Source organism: Vanessa atalanta, chromosome 15 (assembly GCF_905147765.1).
Source record: "Vanessa atalanta chromosome 15, ilVanAtal1.2, whole genome shotgun sequence".
Lineage (NCBI taxonomy): Eukaryota > Metazoa > Arthropoda > Insecta > Lepidoptera > Nymphalidae > Vanessa > Vanessa atalanta.
In genome coordinates this window covers 3,465,712-3,490,813 of record NC_061885.1, presented here as the reverse complement: position 1 = coordinate 3,490,813, position 25,102 = coordinate 3,465,712, and the positions used below count along the sequence as shown (strand labels likewise).

The window sequence follows — 25,102 nt, the reverse complement described above, 5'->3', positions numbered from 1 at the left end:
TCCCAATTTATAGCATGCACCACCATATTATTGCATATTCTTAAGATATTCGGTAATGATGTACACCATAACCTTAGGAAAAAATTGGAGCTGTTTTAAGGTGGAGCCGTAATTCGACAAAATTACCTTTGATTTGAATACCTAGTATTAAATAAGTTAATCATTAAATTAGTAGATATTTAGAAAACCATTATTAAACATCGTAAGGTAATCCGTAATCCCTTTTTTTAAATTGGTTATGGTAAAGTACTTCAAATAAACTTTTTTTTTTATGATTAATTTTACACTATTTAATATCAATGATTCGTGGAAATTATAAGGTTTTACACCTATGCAATGTAATAAATTATTATACATAACTATTGCTTATTCTATTAGAAAAAAACAAACTGCAATAAAGTAGAACACCAATTTTATTTTTATAGATTAAAATATAAAGAGATTACAATAATGCTGTTGGATGTAAATTTAACATAAATATTTTTATAATAATATTTCAACAAAATCTTTGGTATTGTATTCATTTTAAATGAAATTCACTTGACTAGAAAGAGCAAATGGGGGAATATTTTATATTTTTAATACAAAAACAATGTTATTACATAAAGACGACCAACCATATGTAATTTGTTGTGTGCCAAGACAATAATGACTACGTATTTGTAAATTAAGGAATGTTTGACTTAATCTAATATGTCAATGATGTGAAAAATTATCCGTCATAAGCTAATAATCTTTTCACTTACGAAAGCGCGCACCTCATGTTAAATTATCGCTATAAGTAACAAATAAAACCTTATTTGTAAATTTTTTCTGTTTTTTTTTTTGTACATTAATCATCTCACCCACACTAAGAAATCTTGTAGGCATGAGAGTCAGTCATATTAATGCACGCATTAATAATTTATCGTACAGGTACACAACTTCGTAAGAGAATAGATCTATGCACTCAATTTTAATGTTCAACCTAAAAATATCTTCTTAAATAATAGTACTATGATATTAAAAGCATAAACACTTGCGTCAATAATATATTATATAAACATTAGGTAAATAAACAAGTATTAAGTAATTTTACATAATCTTTTAAAAATTAATATATTTGTAATTAAATTAAAACATATTTAACTAAATTTACGTAGTATGTAGTACACTACATATCAATAATATATATATTTAGTTTAAAATGAAATCACATTTAACATTAAATAAAAAAAAATTAACTGACATTTATATTATTATTTATTTTGTATTATTTTGATTTTTTCTATTTTTTGGCAAAAGTCAATTTAATAAAAACATTGACCTTTAAAGTTTAGTATGTTTAGATTTAACTAAATATATTGATTGATGATTTCTTCCATATTCCAATCAACAGTGCACTCATATTAATACCAAAACTATTAACAACTAATACATAATCTTAAACTTTGAAAAATAAATGGACAATTGTCCCTCATACATATCTTAGGTACATATTAATTAACATTATATATACCCAGTATAGTTACATTTATATAAAAGAAACAGTGTTCCGTAAGCCTTACCATGCATTAATATACATATATATATATATATATATATATATATATATATATATATATATTTTGTTTAAGTAATCAATAAAAATTGAGGCCACAAGACTATTGTAGCAATATTTTTGGTATTGCGCACCTCAAATGCGTGGCAGTATGTTAATGCTTTTTTATTTATTGAACAAACATAAAATTTTCACTGGAATGGTGTATGTGGTTTGTATCACGGATCTTTTTAAACTTATACAGAGTCAACATCATTGATAATCAATTTCAAAGGCATTAGCTTTCAAAGGTATCACCAAAATTGGTTATATTTCAAATATTTTTGATTTCACTATTTAGAAATTAATTTGTAATTTGTCTGTCATTTTATCCAAACATTATTATTTTTATAAAACTGTAAGCATGTGATTATTGGAAAGTGACAAAGTTAAGATATATTGACTGTAACCTAAACATTGTTCATGTTAAGATTATGTTGTATCTTTCACACAATTAAATATTATCTATATGATTTATATATAAATGATAGACAACACGCAAGAAAATTAATTATTCAAATTATTACCAATGGACCACTTCCTTTTACAATATTCATTCTTTTTATAATATTCAAGCTGCATGACTTTGATTCGCATTAGATCCAGGTAAATTATCAGGATTTGCAAGTGGATCCAATTCAGCAAATAATTTAAACCAAGCTGCCTTGTCTTCCTTCTTTGGTACAGTTTTTGTAATTTGATGTTGGCTCGTTGTTGGCTGGTTAGTTGGTTTTACATTATTAATGTGGACTGGAGCCAATGATCCTTGTAAAAGGTTGGTATTTATGTTCTGAAATAGAAAATGCTTTTTATTAAAATTATGTTAACATTTTTTTTTTATATTATTATACTTTGTTACATGTCTACGTATATTTTTTATTACTTCTTTAGGATGAATTTAAAAGATACATATTTAAAACATAAGACAAAGTTGAAAGTTTTATAAATTTAATTCTAATAAGCCTTTATACCAACTGATAAATGCTTCCAAATGAATCCTTTACTTACAAAACAGATTTTTTATAAATGAAATTGCTTTTGAAGTATTAGTCTCTTACAATATAATCAGATGACTTATTTTGTTAAGTATGTAGTAGGTTGGTTGATGACATGATGCAGATTTTCGTTCAAAAAAGGACAATTTATTCACAATGTTATCTTTCGCCACAGACAAGAAAAATCAATAATGCTTGAATATATTATATCTCGTGATGATTTATTAAAACAATCCACATAAAAAAATAAAAATAATAAAATATTTGGTTTATTTTATATTAATCTTATTACCTGTAATAGTTGGGAAGGCATAAAGGATCCAAAATTAGCTGGAATATCCCCACAATCAAGTTGCAGGCCTGCTAAATCTTCATTAATATCTTCATTGTTAGTTGATGCTTGGTTTTCCGTATCAATCAGATTGGTCGATGTTGATGGTTCTTCATTGTTGTCATTGGATGGTTGTTTTTCATTATCGTTTTTAGCATCTTTAGCATCAGTTGAAGGCTTTTCTTGCTTTTCATCTTTGTAATCATCCTGAATTTTATTTAATTAAATCGATTAACTAAACATTTAGCTAAATTACTAATTAGTCTTTATAATACTAATATTATGAAGGTGTAAAATTTATTTGCTTTTAGGGGTAGCAGGAAGGTAGAAGGCTATTTTATTCCTGAGTGTTGTAAGGAATACATTACATTTATGTCATATCATTTTATTTATTAATAAATTGTTTCCATGTAACGTCAGAGTGGGTCGCTAGTTTATGATAGTGAAATCTGTTAAATATATGTAGATTAGCAGTTTTGCATAATGATGAATTATGGCTTTCAAATATTACCTGGAAAAATAACATCTGATCTTTATCTGGTGCAGCGTCTTCATCTTGGTTGGATTCCATTTCTCCTAAACTTTTTAGAATACTAAATTCGTATTGTGGAGTTTCATTCATAGTATCCACAGTAGCTTGCAAAGTTTGAGTCACTTTTGTTGAAAAATTTAAAAAGGAATTTTGGTAGTTTGATAGAACATGAGAAAACATGTTACATCTTGCAGCAGCTAATAAATCAATCTAAAAAGTTATATCACCATAAATGACTTTATATCTTCAAAGAAAAAATATATGATATTCAAATTAACATATAAAATGTAATATATTTAATTAGTAATTACTTTCTCACCTTCTGTAAAACATCTAAGGTCAATTTATCAAAACTCTTCTTACTCTCGCGAACCTGTCGTTGCGCTTTTCGGTAATTATCAAGCCCACGTCCAGTGTCGGGATCTAATTGGGCGCTAGTAGACTTCATCCAGCTTAGAGCAGCGCGGTACTCGATGCGGGCTTTTTCCATCGCAGACACTGTTGCTCGCATATCTTTCACAGCGCGAACTCTAAACGTCTCCACTTCATGATAAAGCCTTAACAATGGCGGTCTTATAGATAGGCGCTGCTGGCCTGAATAAGAAATAGCTTTACCAGCCGATACCATGTGTTTCCCTGAAGCGTCGCCAACTTTTCCAGCATCACGTAAAAATTTTCCTAAAGCGTTCTCTTCTTGAGCTAAAATACATAGGCGTTCTTGGTACTGATCTAAAACTCGTTGTAATTGCAAACAACTATCGGATATTGATCGAAACAATTCTAATTTTGCATCAAGCTCGGCGTCGGATGAAACAATACAATCATCTTCTTTAGTTCCTAATCTTTTTAAAACAGTCTTTTTAGTCACCCAATATTGATGTTGCATCATATTTACAACACTTCTTTTAACTTAAATATGAAAATTTATAGTATAGTCACAAATATCATCATTTTGCTCCTGAAAATACTGAAAATAGTGACGTTCAGTTTTTACTTTTTAGAGACTGAAAGATAAAAAATGTCACTTTTCAGTTTTCACAGCTTATAATAGAATTATAGCCACAGACATTGTACAATATATTTAAAAATTTATGGTATGTACTTCTCAAGCTAATCCCATATAATATATATAGAAATTGTTTTATTTCATTTTATTGATTAAAATTATTTCTAATAATATTTAATGCGTTGGAATATTCTGCTTAAAATAATTAGGAACATCCATTGTAGGTATTCAGCCTTATTTGTCTCTTGTCTATGACGCCATATTTACAATCGGAATGTGGAATGGCCGACGCGTTTCGCATTATGTGCGAATGTATTGTGTTATTATACTGATTGTTAGATAATAATATGCTACATTGTACTAAACAATATAGTTTTAAGCAACACAATTTTTTGTGAAGACAATTACGATGTACTGTGCGAGTGATAAAACTATACCCGGAGTGTCATCCTCGCAGTCTTCGAAGAATGTCAAAGATGGTAAGTTTGTAGTTGTCAATTTAGAATTTTAACGTTTTTGGTTATGTAGGTAAATTAAATTGATTAAATTTCCATATCAAGAATACATGAGAATTATTAAAGACTACGGCACTTAGAAAATCATAACATGTATTGCACCGATCTTACAAAAATATCGTAGTTATTGTAAAGTAAATATTTTCATCAGTTATTTTGTCGATTTTATTTTAAACGATATTGGGGTTTTATTTCATATTGTAAATTATCTACCTACATCATTTTTTTTAAATAGTTCATTATCTTTAATAGTTTGAAAGCATTTGTTATAAGTACATCTGTTAGTAAAAATATAAAATCACCACACAAGAACAATGTCTATTTCTAATGGAGGTTTGAAACAATATTTTTATTATCATAAATGATAAGGCAAGAGGATAAGGTTTTGTTGATAATGCATGAGTAAAATTTTAAAATATTTCTTTGTTTATTTTAATAAGTGCATTTAAATTATAAATCTTATAATTTATTGATGGTAAAATATATACATATTATTTACTTTTTTACAAGATTCATGAGGTATTTCTTATAGTTATAAAAAAATGTAAAAGCTGAATTTACAAATACAGGATATTATTTTGAGAAACTTAAATAAGACATGGTGTACATCAGTTAGAATGAAATTGCTGTTCGTGTTCTCAATTAGAAAAACTTCATAATTAGAATTTCTCAAGTATTATGTATAGTTAATCTAAATGTTTTGGATGATTATCAGTTCAAATTAGCTCGCTGAATAAAAAATATAAATTTATATTTCAAGTCAACAAAAACGAAGAAAAACACTTTTTTCAAATTTAATTACTACTGTTTTAATTATTATATGAATTAAAAGTTGTTTCTTTCAAATTGCTTGTATCCTAATCCAATTTGTAACCTTATCATAGTTTAAAATAATTTGATATAAATAGATTAAGTTACACAGTACATAAACTTTCTCAACATCTTTTAATTTCAAATTGGAATTTAATGAATGAAGAAAATATTTTCCCCTAAACACTACTTATATAGATATTGTAATTATTAATACAATAACAACACATAGGATGTATCTTTTATACACAAGCTTCACATGCTGCTTCAATTTCGTATTGCCATTACAAATAATAAATTTTCGTACAAAATACAATAAATCATTTTTTTTAAGTAGTATTTGGCACTTAATTATGAATCTTAGACAAAAAAATCATTCTTTTAGGTGTTTCGCCGATTCTAAGGTCAAGGCTGCGTGTACCGTGAATAGCGCATCTATTTCGGAAGTACGATCAATATACTATCTTCGGATTCGAGTTTAGCTAAAGTGAAATCAAAATTAATATTGTATGTAAAATAACAATTCGGATCTGTTTTCTAAAAACGATGAATTTAAATGCGAAAACCGTCGCGGAAAAAGATGAATTGAATATACGATACAAGTATTCGTCTCTTATTCCAAATTATGTCTTTGTTCCGTTTAGAGTTGAAACATTTGATGAACCGTGGAGTAATCGTGCAAAAACCTTTACTTGAATATAACACCTCGAATTCTTGTCTGTACAATCATTTCTCCTAACAATTTTCGGAATGCTAAAACACCCGCATGGCCTATACGTTCATTGTTATAAGCGGCGATTGAAACTACGATCTTGTAGTTGAAATGACTTAAATAGACAACGTAGTGTCTATTTAATGCATGTCTCTATTTTAAAAGTACTGTAAGTTCAAAACTGATTATGGTTGTTATTCGTAAACTGGTTCGATTCATTTACTAATTTAATGCTATGTATTGTTTAGATATTGGTAAAAAAGGAAGATGTATATTTTTTAGATTACTGTATAATTGTAAAAGTATGGAAATTATTATTTCTTGCTTTCTGCAAAGGAAATAAAATTGACATACGACCATTTATATCAATAGTAACAATATGTTAGTAATTTTAATAAAACCAACTTTAGGTATAACGTTACGGCTTGTTTAACGTTTGCAATTAAAATCAAATATCATTACGCTGTTTCTCATAAACTTTTACTACTCTGTGAGTGTTCGTATCAATGAACCGTAAGGGCTCATATATTTTTATCATTACCTCAACCATTTTTCTTTACAGCTTATTTAATAAGGAACTTCAACTGAAGTACATAAATAAAAATACGAGTTTAGTAGACATCGTTTAAATGAATTCCAATCAATGGACGTACAACATACACCAGAATAATGACGATATCATCGCTTAAATATTTATTAATATAACTAAATTATGTAGAATACTTTGGTATTAAAAATCATAGTATCAAGTTATTATTAATTGATTTTGGTTATATTTTTTTGACTCATATATTTCGTTAAGACTACGTTTGTCATCGTCGTTGAGCGGACGAACTGAAACCACGTCGCTTTATTCTCAGTTAGTGTGCCGTTAAAGTCTTCAGGAATAATATGAATAAATATTAATAAGATCTTAATATTTTATCGAAATTAAAGTGATGTAATTTCAAAATTTTTTATTAATTCTTTAAAAATTTTTTACGAGTTATGTAATTATAGTATAGTCGCGATATTATTTATGTATTTTAATAACTAAGACATTATTATTTAAAGTTGTTACTATGGACTATAGAGAGAGACTGTTATGAAATATGTAATATTTAAATACTAAAAATAGGTTAAATGAATATCACGCGTTTGCAGCAAAATTCATTATTTTTAATAAAAAAAAATCGGTTATTTATGATGTCTTAGGACGAATACTACATCTACTACAATAAAAAAAAACATTCTAAATAATTATCAACATTTACATAACGGAAAGTGGAGTTTGAATTCATTCATACTACTCTGTTTGTCCACTGAGAAAGTTCTTACATGGGTAACAAAAAAGAGTGTGAAATTAAAAGAGTCGCGTTTAATCAATTATATAATGATCACGACAGAGGATCGTTAAACTCATTTGATTGCTCTTTTCTCCTATATTTCATATCCATATTACAGATTTCGTTCACAGCTCACTTCGCATGGTCGACGATGCGATTAAATAAAAAAAAAACTTTCTTACCAAAAAACAAATCAAAGATCACGTTTGTGCAGTTACAATCTCAATACACGTGTGTACATAGAATTGCTAGAGCACATTAGAATTGTATCGTGTATCACATACAAAGCCCGTTTCCTTTATAACATCAGAATCGATATTCAATCGTTATTAATATATGTATAACCACGAGCCGTCAGTGGTTCCTATAAACATTTTTACGTCACATAGATGCGATTACACGCATACTTTTGAGTTACGTATAGTAGACAATTGTTCTACTAACCGTACGGCAATAGAAACGTTTTTTTTAAATTTATTTGGTTTGACAAATCGACCATCTGATGACAAGTGGTTAACACCGCCTGGATATTGGTATTGTAAGAAAAATTAACTATCCCTTACGTCTTCAAAGTGCCACCAACATTGAGAACTAAGATGTTGTTGTAGGATTGTAGTTATACTGGCTCAATCCTACTGACCAAAATCCAACAATGCTAAGTATTGCTGTTTGGCGGTAGACTGTGTTATAAGTGCTTGGTATAAAGATGGGCTTGCAAAAAGCCTAAGTAAAATCGGTTATTGAATATTTATTATATTAAACTTAAACCGGGCATTACATTTCTTAAAGTTTGTCCAGTAGCCTTCGGAACAGATAAAAATAAACATCTATTAAAAAACTCTATAAACAGAGTCGGTAATTATTTCGCTTGTATTCATACAATATTACACAAATTACAAGTTTCTGAATAGCTTTGAAATCAGCAGGCTTTTATTCTTTGAGTTGCCGGCGATTTATCGCACATATCTGCGGACTGGCAGTTTTTGTAAATTCTTATTTACCGTTAAAATGTATACATTTTTCACGCGATTATTAAAACATGTTGTTCGGTAAATACCTGTATTACCATTACACTAAAAAAAGGATTAATATCGGAATCTTATTTATTTCTAAGCCGCGTCTTCGTTCATTAACCTTTCATTACTGTTTTCTCGAAATAGATATTTTGAAAATGAAGCTTTATATTCTTTGCCAGGGTTCAAGCTCTACAACCATATTAAATTAAGTATATATCGAAATCGGTTTAGCCACGAAAACGTAACAACGTACATCATTGAGAACTATTATCAGGGAAGATTCTTAAATCACACTTTCACATGAATCATCTTGTTTATCAACACGACTAGGGATCATAATAAATAATAATACTTATGAAATTAATTGAAAAACGCATTACGTTAGTTACAACATGAGGTTCAATTATTTTGCGTGTACTTAGTTATAAGAGATTTATTTTGGTTTAGTCGATTGAAGTATTTGGAGTATAGATTATATCGGTTCGTATCGTATACCTTTTGGTATAATTAAATATACCAAATTATCTAATGCCCGGCTGCGCTGCAATGCCTCTAACTTTATTTGTAAACTATTATACGATACGACTTGAGCTAAAATGTTCACTCAAATGTATACCAATTTTCATAGCGCATTTTTGAACAGTATAGAAATTGTGCTAGTACCTATGAAAACTTTGTCTATGAAAAAACTACTAGGGTCAACTTTCATTGTGATCAGTCAAACGGTGTCGAAATCTATTAATCTTAATCAGATATAACAATATCAATTTTTATGTATAATATTACTTTTGCAAACGGGATGAGGTTTAGAAGACAGCTAGCTTTAAAACCGAATAGATACGTAAGCACTGGTTCATCCTAGTTTCGGGACGTTTCCCAGGTTGCTGGCCTGTAATGCTCTTACAAATGTCAGAGGTCGATGTTATACGATAAAGGTGAAAAATGAAAATATATCCTCTGCAGTATGCGCTACATTTCTCCGCACGTTTGAATTAACGTAGGTACTTATTTAATAATTATTACGAAGTCATGTAAAAACTTTTTGCAGTGACCCTTTTTAATTTTGAAATTCACTACTGCAATTTTCAAATTTATAATATGTTAAGACCTTTCAAGAATGAAGAAGGTATTTTTTAATATGATATCAAAATACTTCTGATTTTCAATTAAAGCAAATCTTAGATCGAATGAGACTTTCAATTTAGCATAATTCGAACTTGTTCATAGAAATTTCTCCTACGTGAACGTTAAAGCGATTCTTGCTCTTTGTTCTTTTATATTTTGGAATGTATTTTTTCTTTTGAAAGAATGAACGAAATTAATTTAAAATACGTTTTCAGTATTTCAAATGAAATTCTAGTAATTGAAAGGTTGAATTAAAAGTTACATTAAATTTTATAATCATCTTGAAGCAAACAAGGCCTTTACAAATTGTAAAAACTTTTTTGTTCCGAGGGCTGTGGTAAAACGTTTTTAAAAACAACAATAAATGCAGGAAGTATGAGACGCACTCGAGTATTCATATAGGAACTAATTTTCTTATTTCAATCGAATATATGAAAAACTTTAATGTGCAAATAAACAAAGGTCTCGTTAGTATTTTGTAGTGTGTACGTACATTGTGCCTGTATTGAATAAACTGCCTCGCAAATCACAAATGTTCGATTTAATTTTGCACCTGGCGTCGTACAATACATTGATTGAATTTATTCAATCCGCCAAACTATAGGGAAGTATTTTATTTGCATATCAGTTCAAAAATTTCTGATTAATGTTGTTATCTTTATTATCTGCGTGCTTGATTACGAAATCGGAACACGAATATACGTCATTCTTTTGTATTTATCGTTTTATTTGTGTCATTTTTTATGTATTCACAACAGCTATTACCGTTCGTAGTTTTTAAAATTACAAACAAGACATTATATATAAATGCAGTGCAGTTTAGCTCGAAATAGTACGTAATTTGTGTCATAATATTTTATATCCGAGTAAATAAAGGGTAAGCGGCAATTACGAAGCCGACGTGCATACGGTAACGAATGTATTGATGCGTCAAGCTTCGTGCGAGGTGTATTCATGAAAGGCCGGGGTGCTCCGGGTGCCGTCTGACACAATTCCGGGCGCCGGCGCGGCGAGTCGGGAGACTGCAACCCAGCCAGACGACACGCGGTCATCCTGACGAGCGCTCCCGCCTAACTGACTCCCGAACATATTACGAACTCGTGCATTTTAAAATTCGAATACCGAATTCAGTTCGAACCTATCTCGTTGAAAATCCATTGTTCGAATATACAATGCTACGTGCGTAATACCGCTTCCGGCTCGGATTATTGAATTGTCTTCGAACGTGCTGACGAAGTTCTCCTGACAAATTCTGTATAGTGACGTTTTTACGATTTGTTTGTTCAAAAAATTACCAAATTAAAAATAAACCGATAATAAAATCTACCGCGTGCCAAAACTAAAAGTTTGTCAAATAAAAGAACATTTATTCAAGTGAAAGAGATAAGAAAGCCGTCAAACTGTATTCCTTCGACAGTTTTAAGGAGTACGAGTACGATGAAGACAGAGCGTACAACGGTCATGAGGACACCTTCGGGACTCATAAGAAAAGTAAGTTCATATTAATTGAATTTATATATCATTTGATTGTAGTAGTAGATTTGTAGATGTATTTAAAAATACATTAAATGTCTTAGATTTATAATTTAACTACTATACTTTAATTTGTACTTATAAAAGGTTTACGGCAATTCAAATTTTATTCACGGTTTAAATTAGTCTTATAAAAAAAACTTTGGTTTAGTCATAGTACTATAACAATACACTAATAGAGCAACGGTCTGTGAATTCAAATTAAACGCTAATTAAGGGTTTTAATTAAACAGCTGATAACTGATTGCAATTTCGGTTTCAATATATTTTTTATTAACTTATATGGAGGTCATATTCTAAATTATATTAAATAAATAATAGTTATACATAATGAAATGTAAAGTCCGCCATTATGTTTATATTGTATTATCACACAGATAATAGATAGCATATTATGACGCAACCGTCCCAGCTGCGAATGGGAATGAAATATGTAATGAAGGAAATGCACTCTCAAAGGTTTAATCTAGTTTGTAAATAGACATAGGGCGTTTGCATGTGCACCAAGTGTGCACTTCTAGGTAACTACTCCCCATGTTCACACTAGCAAAATGCATTATTACCAAGATTGAAGTCAAGCCAAGTATCGCCAAGTAGGACAGGATTAATGTATTTTATTGCTGTCGATGTAATATCTCAAATTTACACAGAAAATAATCTTTGATTATATTGTTTCTATTTTTTAATATCTAAAAAATCTAAATTTATAAGAAAACCGGCTTCGAATCTGATCATTTAAAATTTGAATTCGAAAATCGAACTCAAGATCGACTTGAACAATTAATTTATTTACCTTAAGAATTTAACTTTCAGAACTTAATACAATAATATGAATCTCAATTGGATACTAATACAAAGACGTTATATCAAACAGTCGTGCTTCTAGAAGTCGCCTCATGAAATTTTAATGATAACATGTAATGTATGAAGTATTCAATCGATAAATAAGCGTCGTGATGTTTTCACATGCGATATTATCGATGACACACATTTGTAAGGATGTGAGCTAACAAATATTTCATTGTCCCCGATATTGTCTCATATACGAATAATTAATGCTTTGTATGCAAACGTTCACGATTTGTTCGTCCCATGTTTGCATAGTGTTATTTGTATTATAATATATTTCACATTCTTCAGATATGTCTAGCGTTCGAGGTAGACATTAAGGCTTGATTGGATTTTAATTGTATTTTTATTCAGGGTTTTGTAGTATACATATACTGCATCAAAACTTTTTGGAGTGTTTAATAATTAAATATATAACCTTGTAACCTTTGAAGACCAATAGCCGACAGAATTTAGACGAGTACGTTAAAATTGTTACACAAATAAACCATTACTTAGCAGAGGCACATACGCTCTGGAAAAATGATTCAATGTTATTATTTGTACTACAATAATAGAATATATGTTTCCTTATAGTCTAAAATTAGCAGTCACGAACTATCCATGTGAGTTCGAAGCTACTTTAACCTCAATAAATGATAACGGTTTGTTGTTGTGTTTTACTAAATATAGCGTGATTTAATTCACACATGTGAGAAGTTGTATTTAATTTTTTTTGTCCTAGTGGCCTTATAGATAGCTTAACAAAGGGTGGTGAGCACTCAGACAGTTAAGGAAAACTCATGAGAGGGCTCAGGTTCGACTTTCTATCGAAGGGTGTTTTGTGAGATTTCACATCATGATGAGATCAATGAAAATTATATGATACGTTAATATTAATAAGAGTCGAGATGGCCCAGTGGTCAGTTCAATTAGTTCAAACCCAGGCGAGCACCACTGAATTTTCATGTCCTTAATTTGTGTTTATAATTCATCTCGTGCTGGGCGGTGAATGAAAACATTGCGAGGAAACCTGCTATGTCTAATTTCAACGAAATTCAGCCACACGTGTACACAATCCGAATTGGAGCAGCGTTGCAGAATATGTTCCTAAACCTTCTCCCCAAAGGAAGAGGAGGCCTTAGGCCAGCAGTGGGAAAATTACAAGCTGTTAATGTGTAACAAATTAATGAAAAGGTTGCATTTTTAAATGTAGCATCGATCGTTTTAACGCTCTCTTTTACAATTGTTAATTACAAGTTGTAACCGCAAATACATTTGCGAAAGGCAAGAATTTTAATGCGGTTAGTAATAATTAAATTCTTTCAGGTAGGGGTACTAATTAAATGGACTTAAATTATTGTACATGTTGTATCAACTTACGATATATTCATTGAGATGGAGATTTTGTAATGAAATTTTAGTCAGTTTATCTTCATATTTTTATTCACTTAAAATATGATGTTAGACTCTTAGATCTTATTGAAGATATCTTATTTCTACCTAAGTCACTGAAAACTAAACATGGAAACAAGTATAACTCGACTTAGAAAAACATAAGTCTTAGATTACGTGGAAGTATTTTCCAGGAGTAAAATGTTTTTACGTTATACAATACGCAATAAGAAAATAACATTATTATACGGATAAAATATAGAACTGTTAGAACCGTTTCATATAAATTTGCTCTTATATAATTCTATTGCAGTTGATTATATTTACTAGCAGTCCCGGCCACTCGTTCCTGTGGCTAAAATATACTTTGAATTATATTGTATGATAATGTTTAACAGAAAACCATTTCTGAAACACGCTTATTGTAATGATTCAATTAAAAAATAATAATTAAATTTAATGTCAAAATATTCATCGGTTTTTACGTGATGCGGGTTCAATAAAAACAAAGATATTTTAAAAGATATAGAAGACTAGCTGTCGTCGGCGACATTGCTCGCGTTTTAGTAGTTATTTTAGCCTTCCTTCGAATTTAAGCTTGGTTCATTCGTTCATCAATTCTGTTCAGTGGTTTAGCTGTGAAAGAGCAACAGACAGACAGATTTATTATCGCATTTATGATATTAGTATAGATAATCATGTTAAGAAATATTTGTAAAGAAAAGAGATATCGTAGTGGTAGAATACGTGGATTTTAAATAAAATATCAAAATTGAAACCTTATTTCAAATCACCACGTATTTTTGTGCTCAGTATAAAGTGTAATTCTGAATCATATATCACATCTAAAATGTATATCAACTAAACTCTACTAAGGACTCTACTGAGGACTCTACTAAGGTACTAACTCTACGGAAGGTGCTGCTTTTGCTTAGCCGAGGGATATTAACTTTTTTATATTTAATAGTATCAAGTACATCTGCAAGTATTATTAGGAAAATAATAATAATTATGATGATACCTTATCATACTTATATAACAAATAAATATTCATTTTAGATTATCTAAAAATATTTTATTTATTTTCACGAAGAACTAACGATGAAACCTTTGTTGGCATTGGCCCTCAACCAAAAATGTGCGAGGCCACACACAAATCTGTACTCGTTACAGTGGCATAAACCGTTGAAATCAATTATTTTACAACTACATTAGAATTTGTATATTATTTTTACATACAGTATCTAAAATATTCGAATTTTATGTAACTCGAATTTGTTCTTTAAACAATATTGAGTTTATATTGAAATTTTAAATTGAGGACTATCTTTTCTGGTGGTACCAATTTTTGTTAGTTCGGTTCTATCTTGTTGCTGTCCATGAAATAGTATTTGTCAGTGCGGCAATAAATACCAGTTTATTTGAAATATTTGATAATAACCAAATACATATTGAGTAGACCCGTTTTTCCCGAAAAAACATTTCTGATTTGAAACAGATGTCAAATCTATACAAAAGTCACGAATAATTAGTGAATATCCGCGATGAGAACATTAACAAATGTTCGGTTGAGACGTTTGATATTTCTAGAGGCCTTACTCTATATAAGCGCCTGTTAGCTCTGTTTATAAAATCAATATTCCATATTAAATATATGAAGACCCGTCTAACCCAAGGTGCAGGGGGTGCAAAAAAACCCGGTCACTGCGCGATGGGGTCGCCGCAACGATATGGTCAAGCCTGGAAACATAGGTTAAGCGCCCCAGAAGATCTTTTAGAATATATTTTTTGGGGGAGCGGAGTTCGCCACAACACTGCTGACTGAGTGCAAGGCGCTTGTTTCATTTAAGACAGGATAATTTAAGATAATGATAATGTATTTTCCTTTGGAATGTTTGGAGAAAACTACTTACAGTTTTAAATCAATCAATAATCGATTCTTATGTTCAAAGCAATGCTACTAGCATTCATGGGTAGATTTGCCAGCAGGCAGAGTAGGTTTGGGGATAGAAAGCAACTTTAAGGGGGCGGTAAATGAAGGAACCATCTTTATTTTTAATTATTGTAGTTGCCACTTATATAGCATTAAAAGGCAGTCTTCAAGACATCTTACCCATGTTTTTTCCTCCTTCCTTTTCATTGTACATGCGAGATATATAAAAAACTAAATTGTTGAATTACAAGAATGAAACTATCTATACTTAAGCAGGCAGGCAAATTCAATAAATCAAATTTAAAAATAAAATTTTGTTGATGTATGCGTTCCATGATTTAAAACAACGTGCGAAGAAAATTGTCCTTTGCGCAGATATACTCTTATCTATAAATTAAAAATATTGTTTGGAATTAAAACTTTCTAAATGTATTAGTTGCTTTATACATGTAGTCATTGGATTGTTTACATTTTGTATAAGTACCTTCTTTTCCGTTTTCGATGCCAATCATTTAATTCCATAGAAGATATAGTGCCATGATGACATTATATTCCGATTTTCTGAACCGAAATTCATACTTGAAAAGACAATTGAGTCTTTTCTGCGGCTCGCGTCAAAGTTTTTTAGGATTTAGGTATTTAGTGTTTGATTTCAATTTGTTAAGTTATCGTGGAGGTTGGTTATGTTTTGGTTTAATTTGCTTTTTCAATTGTGTGCTGCCTTGTGCAGCTCTTATGAAAGCGGCCGAGTAAGTGCAGTGCCGAGTTAGCAGGCGAGTGCGCTGTCATCGAGAGATAAGAGTATGTAAACTAGTGAACGGGCGTTTGTCGACTCGTTTGTCCAGTAGGCCCCTGCGCTTCAGTGCGAGAGGACGGCGCGCGCGCAGCGCATTTATAAATCTAGGTCGCACTCATGTGATAGTTCACATTTCTCTCGCTCATGAGAAAAAGTGCTCAGTGACCGCGCCGCGTTAATATTTCTAACGGTTTACAAATATAATCTCTCCGCTCTCTCGATGCACAGGTGTGATTACAAAAATTTAAAGTGCCAAAATATGTCGGATTTATCTATGTGGTTTATGTGATGCCGCAGTGTTAACGTAATTGAGGCTTTTATTTGTTGTAATCCGACCGGATACAGTCTGCAGACGTTTCTTAGAAGTGCTGAATTGATTTTGTGAATGAGTCAGCTAACAGGCGTCGGGATTGTTAACTTCGTCAACGTGCTGCCCACGATCTCAGAAGGTAATACTACTAAGATATATATATATACTAATGTTCTTTATGTTGTAGGTGTCTATGAATGTAAGCCGCATTTAAATTTGTTTTCAAATCAACATCAACAACATTATGTATAGAAGATAACATTCTTAAATCCAAAATGAACAACAAACAAACAAAATTCTAAGGTTTATTATTATATTTCTTATACATCCATAAGCAAGGAATTTATATTGTTTTAATAAAAAATGTCTTGTTTTTCTCACCCTTCGACGTTTGAGACCGGCACTTAAGGTGTTTCTAACCCTCGGCGCGTGTTCTATCTTGTTAGTTACATAAACTTGATACACCGCGTCAAGTGTAACCAAAGAATTGCTTATTATAACTGTTTATAAGTTTTTCAGATTTTTTTATTTATTTGAATTCATACGTATACATATAATGCTTAGTCATTTTTTCAAATAAAAGTCAAAGTAGAAAGGCATAGCGAAAATAAGGGATGATTTTATTTTGAAAAATTGATCTACATAGATTTTATCAATTGATAATTTTTGTAGCACCATTTTAAAGTATATTTTCTGTCCTAAGGACATCTTTATTATTATTTATTTTAGTTTATCTTTTAAACTTTTGCCAAGATCTTCGTTTTTGTTAATCATTTTTACATCAGAATTATGTAAAACATTGTTGAATTCAAGTTATCTTATTAGATCACAATAATCAAATAATTAAATTTATTATTATCTAAGTAATAGAACTATTAAGTTAGTAGAATAAATAATCCGAATGATTTTATTTTTAAATGCTCGTAAAGAAACAGTTGAACAAAAGACGTATTTTGCTAAAGGCCGTCTACTTTTTGCCGTGTTTTTTCCGCCCTGTTTGAGTAAAGCTAGTTTTAACGTTAACGGTCTCGTAATTTCAAATTATAAACACACGACTGCATATCTTTATCCACTAATGTTTTACTTCGCTACTGTTGATATCCGAAATTTGTATTTTTCAAGAGGTGTAAGTAACAATTACATTAAATTCTGATTTTTTTTTTTAGTATTTTATCTGGGTCAATTTATTTGGAACAATTTATTAAATATACGCTTAAATTAATGTTTTAGTCGGTATGTAATAATATAATTACTTTTAATGTTAAACGATAAATTTTATGAAGGTCAGTAATAAGGAACTGACTCATATGTACATGACCCGACTGCTAATTTAAAAAAAATATGCAATTATCTCATTGTTTTGATATAATGCCACGCAACTAACTTGTTACAATTTATTGACATGCTAAGGAAGTATAGTAAAGGTTTATTTTGTAAACGGAATACTTCGCCGTCTTATTTTTTCCAAGGCAATATATTTATTAAAACAGGTTACACGTTCCTTGTGTGCTTGACTTTGATAGGAAGTGGCACCAGATGCTTAGCATGACCCGCATATCGGAAATCTCTGTAAAGCAATCGATTGAAACTGGACATATCAACCTTGACGATGCATCCGCCAGGCGTCAGATGTTAGTCGCAAGCGCAGGTGCCGACACGCCCAGGTCAATGACTACAGGATGTAAATAAATTATAAGTAATGAATCAATCTGATCAATTTAATACTCGATTCGGTCAATTATTTTTTGTAGCGTATGCGCGATACTGAGCTCATTATGTATTCAAAACCTACATGTCGTATGTATGTAGCATTTCGATGAGCCGGTAATTTCTTATTTAACGCTCGTCTTTTGATAGATATCACTTCGATTTATTGCGTGCCATATTGACGTCTCACACGTTAACAAGAATTAACAAATTATTCGGTTACTTTTTTAATAGTTAGCAAATTTTCTGTTGTATAACATATATATGTATATAATAATAGAGGTTTAATTTTTACTAAAATAATGATCACTTCGGTGAATTAATTGATGCTAGTAAACCCTTATGGATTTTCAACTTTTTGTCCTTACAATTAGTAATATTTTTAGAGTGGTCTGGCGGCATTCATAGACGCCGTTGCAATTATAAAATATTTAAGGAATACGTATTATTTTTGAACGTAGAATCGACATCCTACGATGTCTATTCTACATTTTTTTCTGTCTAGTAATTTTCAATACAGTCGTGGATCTCACACTATCAAGGTTTACGCGGTGTAAAAACGAAATGAGGCTTGACTCTGATTAAAAAATACCTAAGAATATGACAAGTATTAAAGGAATACTGAAAATAACAAACATAAACCTTGTGAATAGCATGTTTGAAAACCTTGGCAATCTTTCATATGTTTCGTGTATACTTTATAACTTCTTGATATTATTCCTTGTATTTCTATTTACATACAAGTTATGGGTTAAATTACAAAGCTTCAAGATGAATATTATTTTTAATCATTAAGAATAATGTGCCGCCAAAGTCTGTCTTCTCAATTGATACCCTAACTGAAAAAGGTATTTAAATAAATTGTTTGCAATTTGTACCATTTAAAATATAAAAGAGCTGAAGTTTCTTTTAAATAATGGCTCCAGTATAATTTGTGGAAAAAATAATTGCTACTTAGTTGCTCGACTTAAAACGCTTGGACGAGAAAACGAGACGGTAGATACTTTAGCACGTTATATTTATTACCTCCTTAGTTATTAATAGTGGTGTGAGATAGTTTTATTAATACTTTATATATATATATATATATATATATATATACTGTATTAGGTTTTTATTTTATTTTTATTTTCGGGAAACAAGCAGTACTAGAAATTGAATAATTTGTAAGATTGCGATTCTAAATATAGCTCAAATATACACGTGTATAAGTATATCTTAACTTTGTTGGCTCTTCGCAATTCTGAGGTGATTTTCCTTACCTGAAGAAGCGCTGACAGGGCTTAATGTATGGGTGGAGGGAAATCAGATTTTATCGCGCCGTATAAATTAATCTGTTCGGTCGACAACATTATGCTTTATAACGTTGTAAAAACCGTCTTTCACTCCTTGAAAGACTTAATGGAACCAAAATGAAGACGGAAAGTTAATATTTTACTTGCTTTCTCTGTTAGCACAGTTAAAGATACTTATAAATTCAACAAGAGATTTTTAAAAATCGTATCTTTGATCAAGTTATCATACAAGAGTATAATTGCCATTTTATAGAGAGCTAGAGTTGCTTAATAAATAAAGCATAGCTAATTTTTTACGTTAGAGTGGAGGTTCTTAGCGAAGAGCTAATAAATCAGAATTGATACTTTTAGATAGGTACTGGTATTCGAAGTCTGGCGAGCGAAATGAACGCTTGGCTGACCGCGACGTTAGGTCAGGGCTGCATTCACTCATTTTAGAACCTACACAGAATCCAGAAAATACGAGCGTATCACAAAGATTGAAACGTTCAAGATAAATACTATTGCATTTATGTACTTAAGTCACGAGAAAAAGTTTGTATGGATAAAGTATAACTATCTCGTGATCTGTTAATATAAGTAAATGTTTGCGGATCAATTAAACGTTTAAGTACATATAATGAAAATAAATAATATTTTACCTTAGTAACGTGATTTGCGTATATATAAATAAGTTTTGTATATTATACCGTGTATTGATTTGTTTGTTTACCTTTGAATGGAAGCAAGTTATTGATATATGGAATGTTTAGTTTTATGTTAAAATATGCAGGTAACGAATCCTCTCAATTGATCTCTTTATAAACGGTATACAAAGAGTTGCATAGCTCAATTCGCATTTACATTATAATAGATCGTATTGTGTGTAGGGTCACAGGTTCGAGGTCGTGTAACGTGCGCAACTCGTAATGCCTTTGTGATCATGCAATATTACGTTTCTTATCCAACCGTTACATCCTCTAATATTCTGATCTACATTTTCTGAGAGATATTATAATACAATATTACTTGCATCTGATGGAATACTCGAGGCAGGCTGCTTAATTGAGATATAATTTGAAAAGGTTTCCAAAGTTTGAGCAAAATGAGAAGTTTGAAATAGTCTCAAAGCGGACAAGGTGAACGTTGTTAACGTCAAGGCTTTATTAACAATTTCGGGAACAGAACGCATTATAAACACCTGCTGCACTATATAAAAAAAAATGAACGCTTAGTATTCCAAGCGAGTTTCGGAGCGAGGCAGGGATCTCATTTCAGTTCTGGTTGAATAGTTTTTCGTCGCTTATTGTTATAGGTTTTGTGTACAATCTATTGTTCTCAACCTTGTCCTGAATGGCCTCTATCTCGAGTATGTGAATGATAATCGTAGTATTAACCTACCGCAGTGATTTATATTAAAATTGAACGGGTAACTTATTCATCAATTCTGCTATCCAACAATTTCAATCTAAGCTAAATCAAATATGTCGCTTTAAGGATCTAATGTTTATTGTTTTAGATTATATACATATTCTATCATATTGTATATACCTACATATATTACATATTCATGACCCCTTGTCCAAACTGTTTTTAGAAGTAAAAATGCACCTATGATTTAAATATATATATATTAAATAAGATTTTCTATTATCTATATACTTCTGTCTTAATTCCGATTTAATTATTATTCGCGAATAAGAATATAAAAATGAAAATTCCATTGGAAAACGACTATTTATCCTTATTCAAAAACTTTATCTATTCACTTTCACGTTGGATATCATAGATAAATATGAGATAATTAAACGTAATACAAACTCACTTTGTTTGAAAACGGCTTAAGCGGTCCTTGGTTTGATAATTATGTCATATGACTAACATTACGAGGTAGATTCGACAAAGCAAATAAACAAGATTTCAGGGACAATACTTTTACAAATTTCCCATATTTACACAGTGATAATAACATTTACACATATGCTAAAATTTTGCTTGAATTAATTAAAGAAATTGTGCTTCTTTCTTAGCAATATTGAATTTTATAATTAATAATAAATAATAATAATATAAGATTTGTATGGATTCATAACTCAAAACTAAAATAATTATATAGTTTATTTGTTATGTGTTTTCTTCGTCTATATAAGTTAATTACATTCCTTAATTGTCAACGCTATAGTTAATTACTTTATTGTATCTTTGTTAATACAAAGCAATTGGTGTGATTGCTTTTGAATATGCTATTAAAACATGATTAAAATTAATAGAATTTATTATTAAGCGATTGTTAAATTATAAATTATTTGATAGTCAATATCAAACTGTATATAAAACACCAGTCTTTAAAGTAAATGATTCATATAAACCTAAATCATCGTTGAATTCCGATCCTGTGAATCGTTCTGAATTGGCCGTAAGTGCTGACGCAATGTGTGCAGGCACAATTGGAGTATCGGAACTCTGATTTATTATAGAGGATAACAGTCATTTATTAGACTACCAAGGTGTGGCTGAACAGATTAGCAGAAACAGTTTGTTGAGAGAATAACATTTTAAATGATAATTATACTACGTCACACAATGTAATAATGAAAACACTTATAACAAAATTAAATCGGATTCAATGATCTGCAGTATTTATTCTGTAAAACTCACTTCATATCATCATTTGAGAAATGTTGAAAAAACGCTGTATTGATGAGTTTAGGTATTTATTAAAATCACTTTGACATTTTACTATAGTGTTCTGCGATTCGATATTTTTCTTGTATAATAGCTGGATAAAAATAGGATGCTTATAATTAAAAATCTATTATTTTTGTCTAAGAAATAAATAAATAAGCTTTATTTAAGGGATTCCACCGTTTTGTTGTTCGATTTCTCAGATTGGCAATAACCAACGCTCTAATCAAGTCCATCATAGCCCACGCACTTGTTAGTGCTTGTTTTAACAATAATATGCCTCATTACCCTCTGAATCATCAAAATAATGCTACTGTTCTGTTTCTAGCTAACGCTTACAATAATAGTATGATGCGAACAGTAACAGGCATTCGAATGTTTCTTGTTCAAACACAAATATTCTTGAAAAATATTTCATCAACATTATTTAGGTCTTAAACAATGAACGATATTTGTAACCTCGCTTTATCATATATTGTCCAATTGAGACAATAGAAAATTATACGTATCAGCAAATGCCACATTTGCTACTATATCGGTTAGAATAGTCAGAAAATTGTCACATACGAGAACTGGAGCGTATTAAAACATATTTTTGGCTCACATTCAAATGCCTACGGTATGAGTTCCATCGCGTAACGGCGCCAGTCTTCTCATCATTTATTGACATTTTATCTCTCAACATTATACTTTTCGAGACTCTTATTACTTCAAAAAGTCAAACAATAATTTCTCAAACAGAATGGTCACTTAGTTTTATAGCTTGGATGATTCAGAGTTTTAACGCAAGCCGTTGATGGAGATTACGACTTTCATGTTACGTTTTACATTACTTTAACGATTACAGTATTAACTGCTTCTCTTTATTCTTTAATTGAACAATTATGGTTTATTATTATTATGAAAATACTTATAAGCGTAAACTATATGAATATTGTAACTAAATGATCCCACCGTGACTGCACCAGTTTAACTGCAGCGGCGCAGGCGCAGCGCGGTGGGTGGAATGGCACGCGGTCCGCCGCGCAAGGTCGACGAACGACTTTCGCACGTTCAAAACACGCTAGTCGCCGTGTTGGTTTTGTTGCTTCTATTGCTCAGATTGCTTAGATGTGCAATAGCAGTAATAATGTGCAATAATAATGATTGATTTGATTTCGTTTAAGATCTATTTACATAATCATTAATACGATTATATATTATTATTTTAAAATTATACACTGACATTTAACATTGAGAAATGTAACCTACTATTTAGTATAATGGTAATAACATTATTTTAAAGGCGTAACATAATTATCCCATAATATTTTACGATCGAAATACTGTTTGTAAAAATATTTTTTCTATTTCAGACTGTGAGTTGGTCCTAATCGAAATGTTTTGCAGTAATTTTGGTATATTGTAATTTACATTTAAATGGACGGACTGAGAATGCAATGTTAATTCAACTGCACTATAATTGCAGATTCTTTCCGGCTTTCGCTTTGAAGCATTATATGCACTAGTGTTCACATTAAGTAATTTTCCATTTAAGTCCACAATTCATTATGGTGAACATTTAAGGCTCGTTAAAGGTTTATGTCAAGTGAAAGCATTTTATTTAGTGCTATTTGCGAACTAAGATTAGTTTAGGTTTTACTCATATATATTAAATTTGTAAAGCTCTTTTCTCCTCGTTGTTGTTGTCTTGTATATCTCAAGAATTGTTAGTAAAATTTTATTCTTTAAACAAATGAATACCCTGCTTAAAGCGAACATTTAAATAAGTAAGTATAGGTTTTGGTAAACTTTGTTTCTGTTGTACGGTAAAATAAGGTGTTATAAAAACCCTGACTTCAAGGTCTAAATGTGGGTGATACACGCGTAGACCACCCACTAAAGTGTGAATTGTACTCTCAAATTCTCATATTCACTTTCGAATAAATTCTGTTTTGCCAAGACTTTGTATTTCGATCATAAATGGCTAGTCCATTATTTCTGTTACAAATCTAACCATAGCACTCCGTGTTATTTTTAGTTCTTTAAGCATAACAATAGAATGACTGTCTGTGTGATTCGTGAAAGTAAACTCGACTTGTCCAACTAGTAAACAAACACGATATTGATTTATTTTATAATAAAAAAGATTTTAGGACTACGCACACGTAATTTTAGTTAGTTTATTAATATTATTTGACTTAAAAGAATGATTAATTAATGATTTAAGCTTAAATAGGGAATTTAATTATTGAATGGTTTGGTATTGTTTGTTATTTTTTTTAAACTGATTTCGTCTTTGCTTAGTTACGCATCCACCGTTTAAATTATTTCATTTTAATTAATAAATAATTTTATTAATATTTTAATGAAGTAGGTACATTACATCTGATCTTTAATTACGTTTATTTATAATAAAATTTTCTGGAAATCGAATTGAGTATATCAGTTTGGCACAAAGCACTTACATTTAGCTGGATTAATGTCGAGTGGCGATGGTCGGCGTGGGCGAGACGAGAACATCGGGTTCATCGGACAATCCCGGTATGCGGAACTGGGTATCTGGTTCGTCTGCTCTCCAATTTATTGTCACCAATGCACTTGACTGCAAGTAGGACGGATGATTGATTTAGACCCCAATTGTGACAAAATATTGTATTGTTTAGTTAATAAATAAAAGTTTTTTCACAAAGGTTCATAATAATTACAGACAAAA

At 30.5% G+C, this 25,102-nt stretch overlaps 2 protein-coding genes across 4 annotated transcripts in view; one reads left to right on the top strand and one right to left on the bottom strand.

Moving 5' to 3' along the window:
- Positions 1 to 1,605: 1,605 nt before the first annotated feature.
- LOC125069474 (islet cell autoantigen 1) lies at positions 1,606 to 4,437 on the bottom strand. The gene is made up of 4 exons (XM_047678976.1): positions 3,757 to 4,437; positions 3,417 to 3,647; positions 2,867 to 3,112; positions 1,606 to 2,369 (listed from the first exon to the last, which is right to left on the bottom strand). Exons 1-4 carry the CDS (start codon positions 4,324 to 4,326, stop codon positions 2,151 to 2,153), a joined length of 1,266 nt encoding a protein of 421 aa, XP_047534932.1. The 5' UTR covers positions 4,327 to 4,437; the 3' UTR covers positions 1,606 to 2,150.
- Positions 4,438 to 4,727: 290 nt separating this feature from the next.
- The window catches only part of LOC125069110 (cyclin-dependent kinase 14), a 72,438-nt gene continuing 52,063 nt past the window's right edge, over positions 4,728 to 25,102 (top strand). The window contains exon 1 of one of the 3 annotated variants that reach the window (XM_047678479.1): positions 4,728 to 4,922. In XM_047678479.1, coding sequence (XP_047534435.1) covers positions 4,853 to 4,922 — 70 coding nt within the window. In that variant the 5' untranslated portion in view covers positions 4,728 to 4,852. Of the gene's footprint in view, positions 4,923 to 11,009; positions 11,438 to 16,486; positions 16,881 to 25,102 lie in introns of those variants that run through there. The other 2 variants (XM_047678481.1, XM_047678480.1) reach the window with 2 other exon arrangements.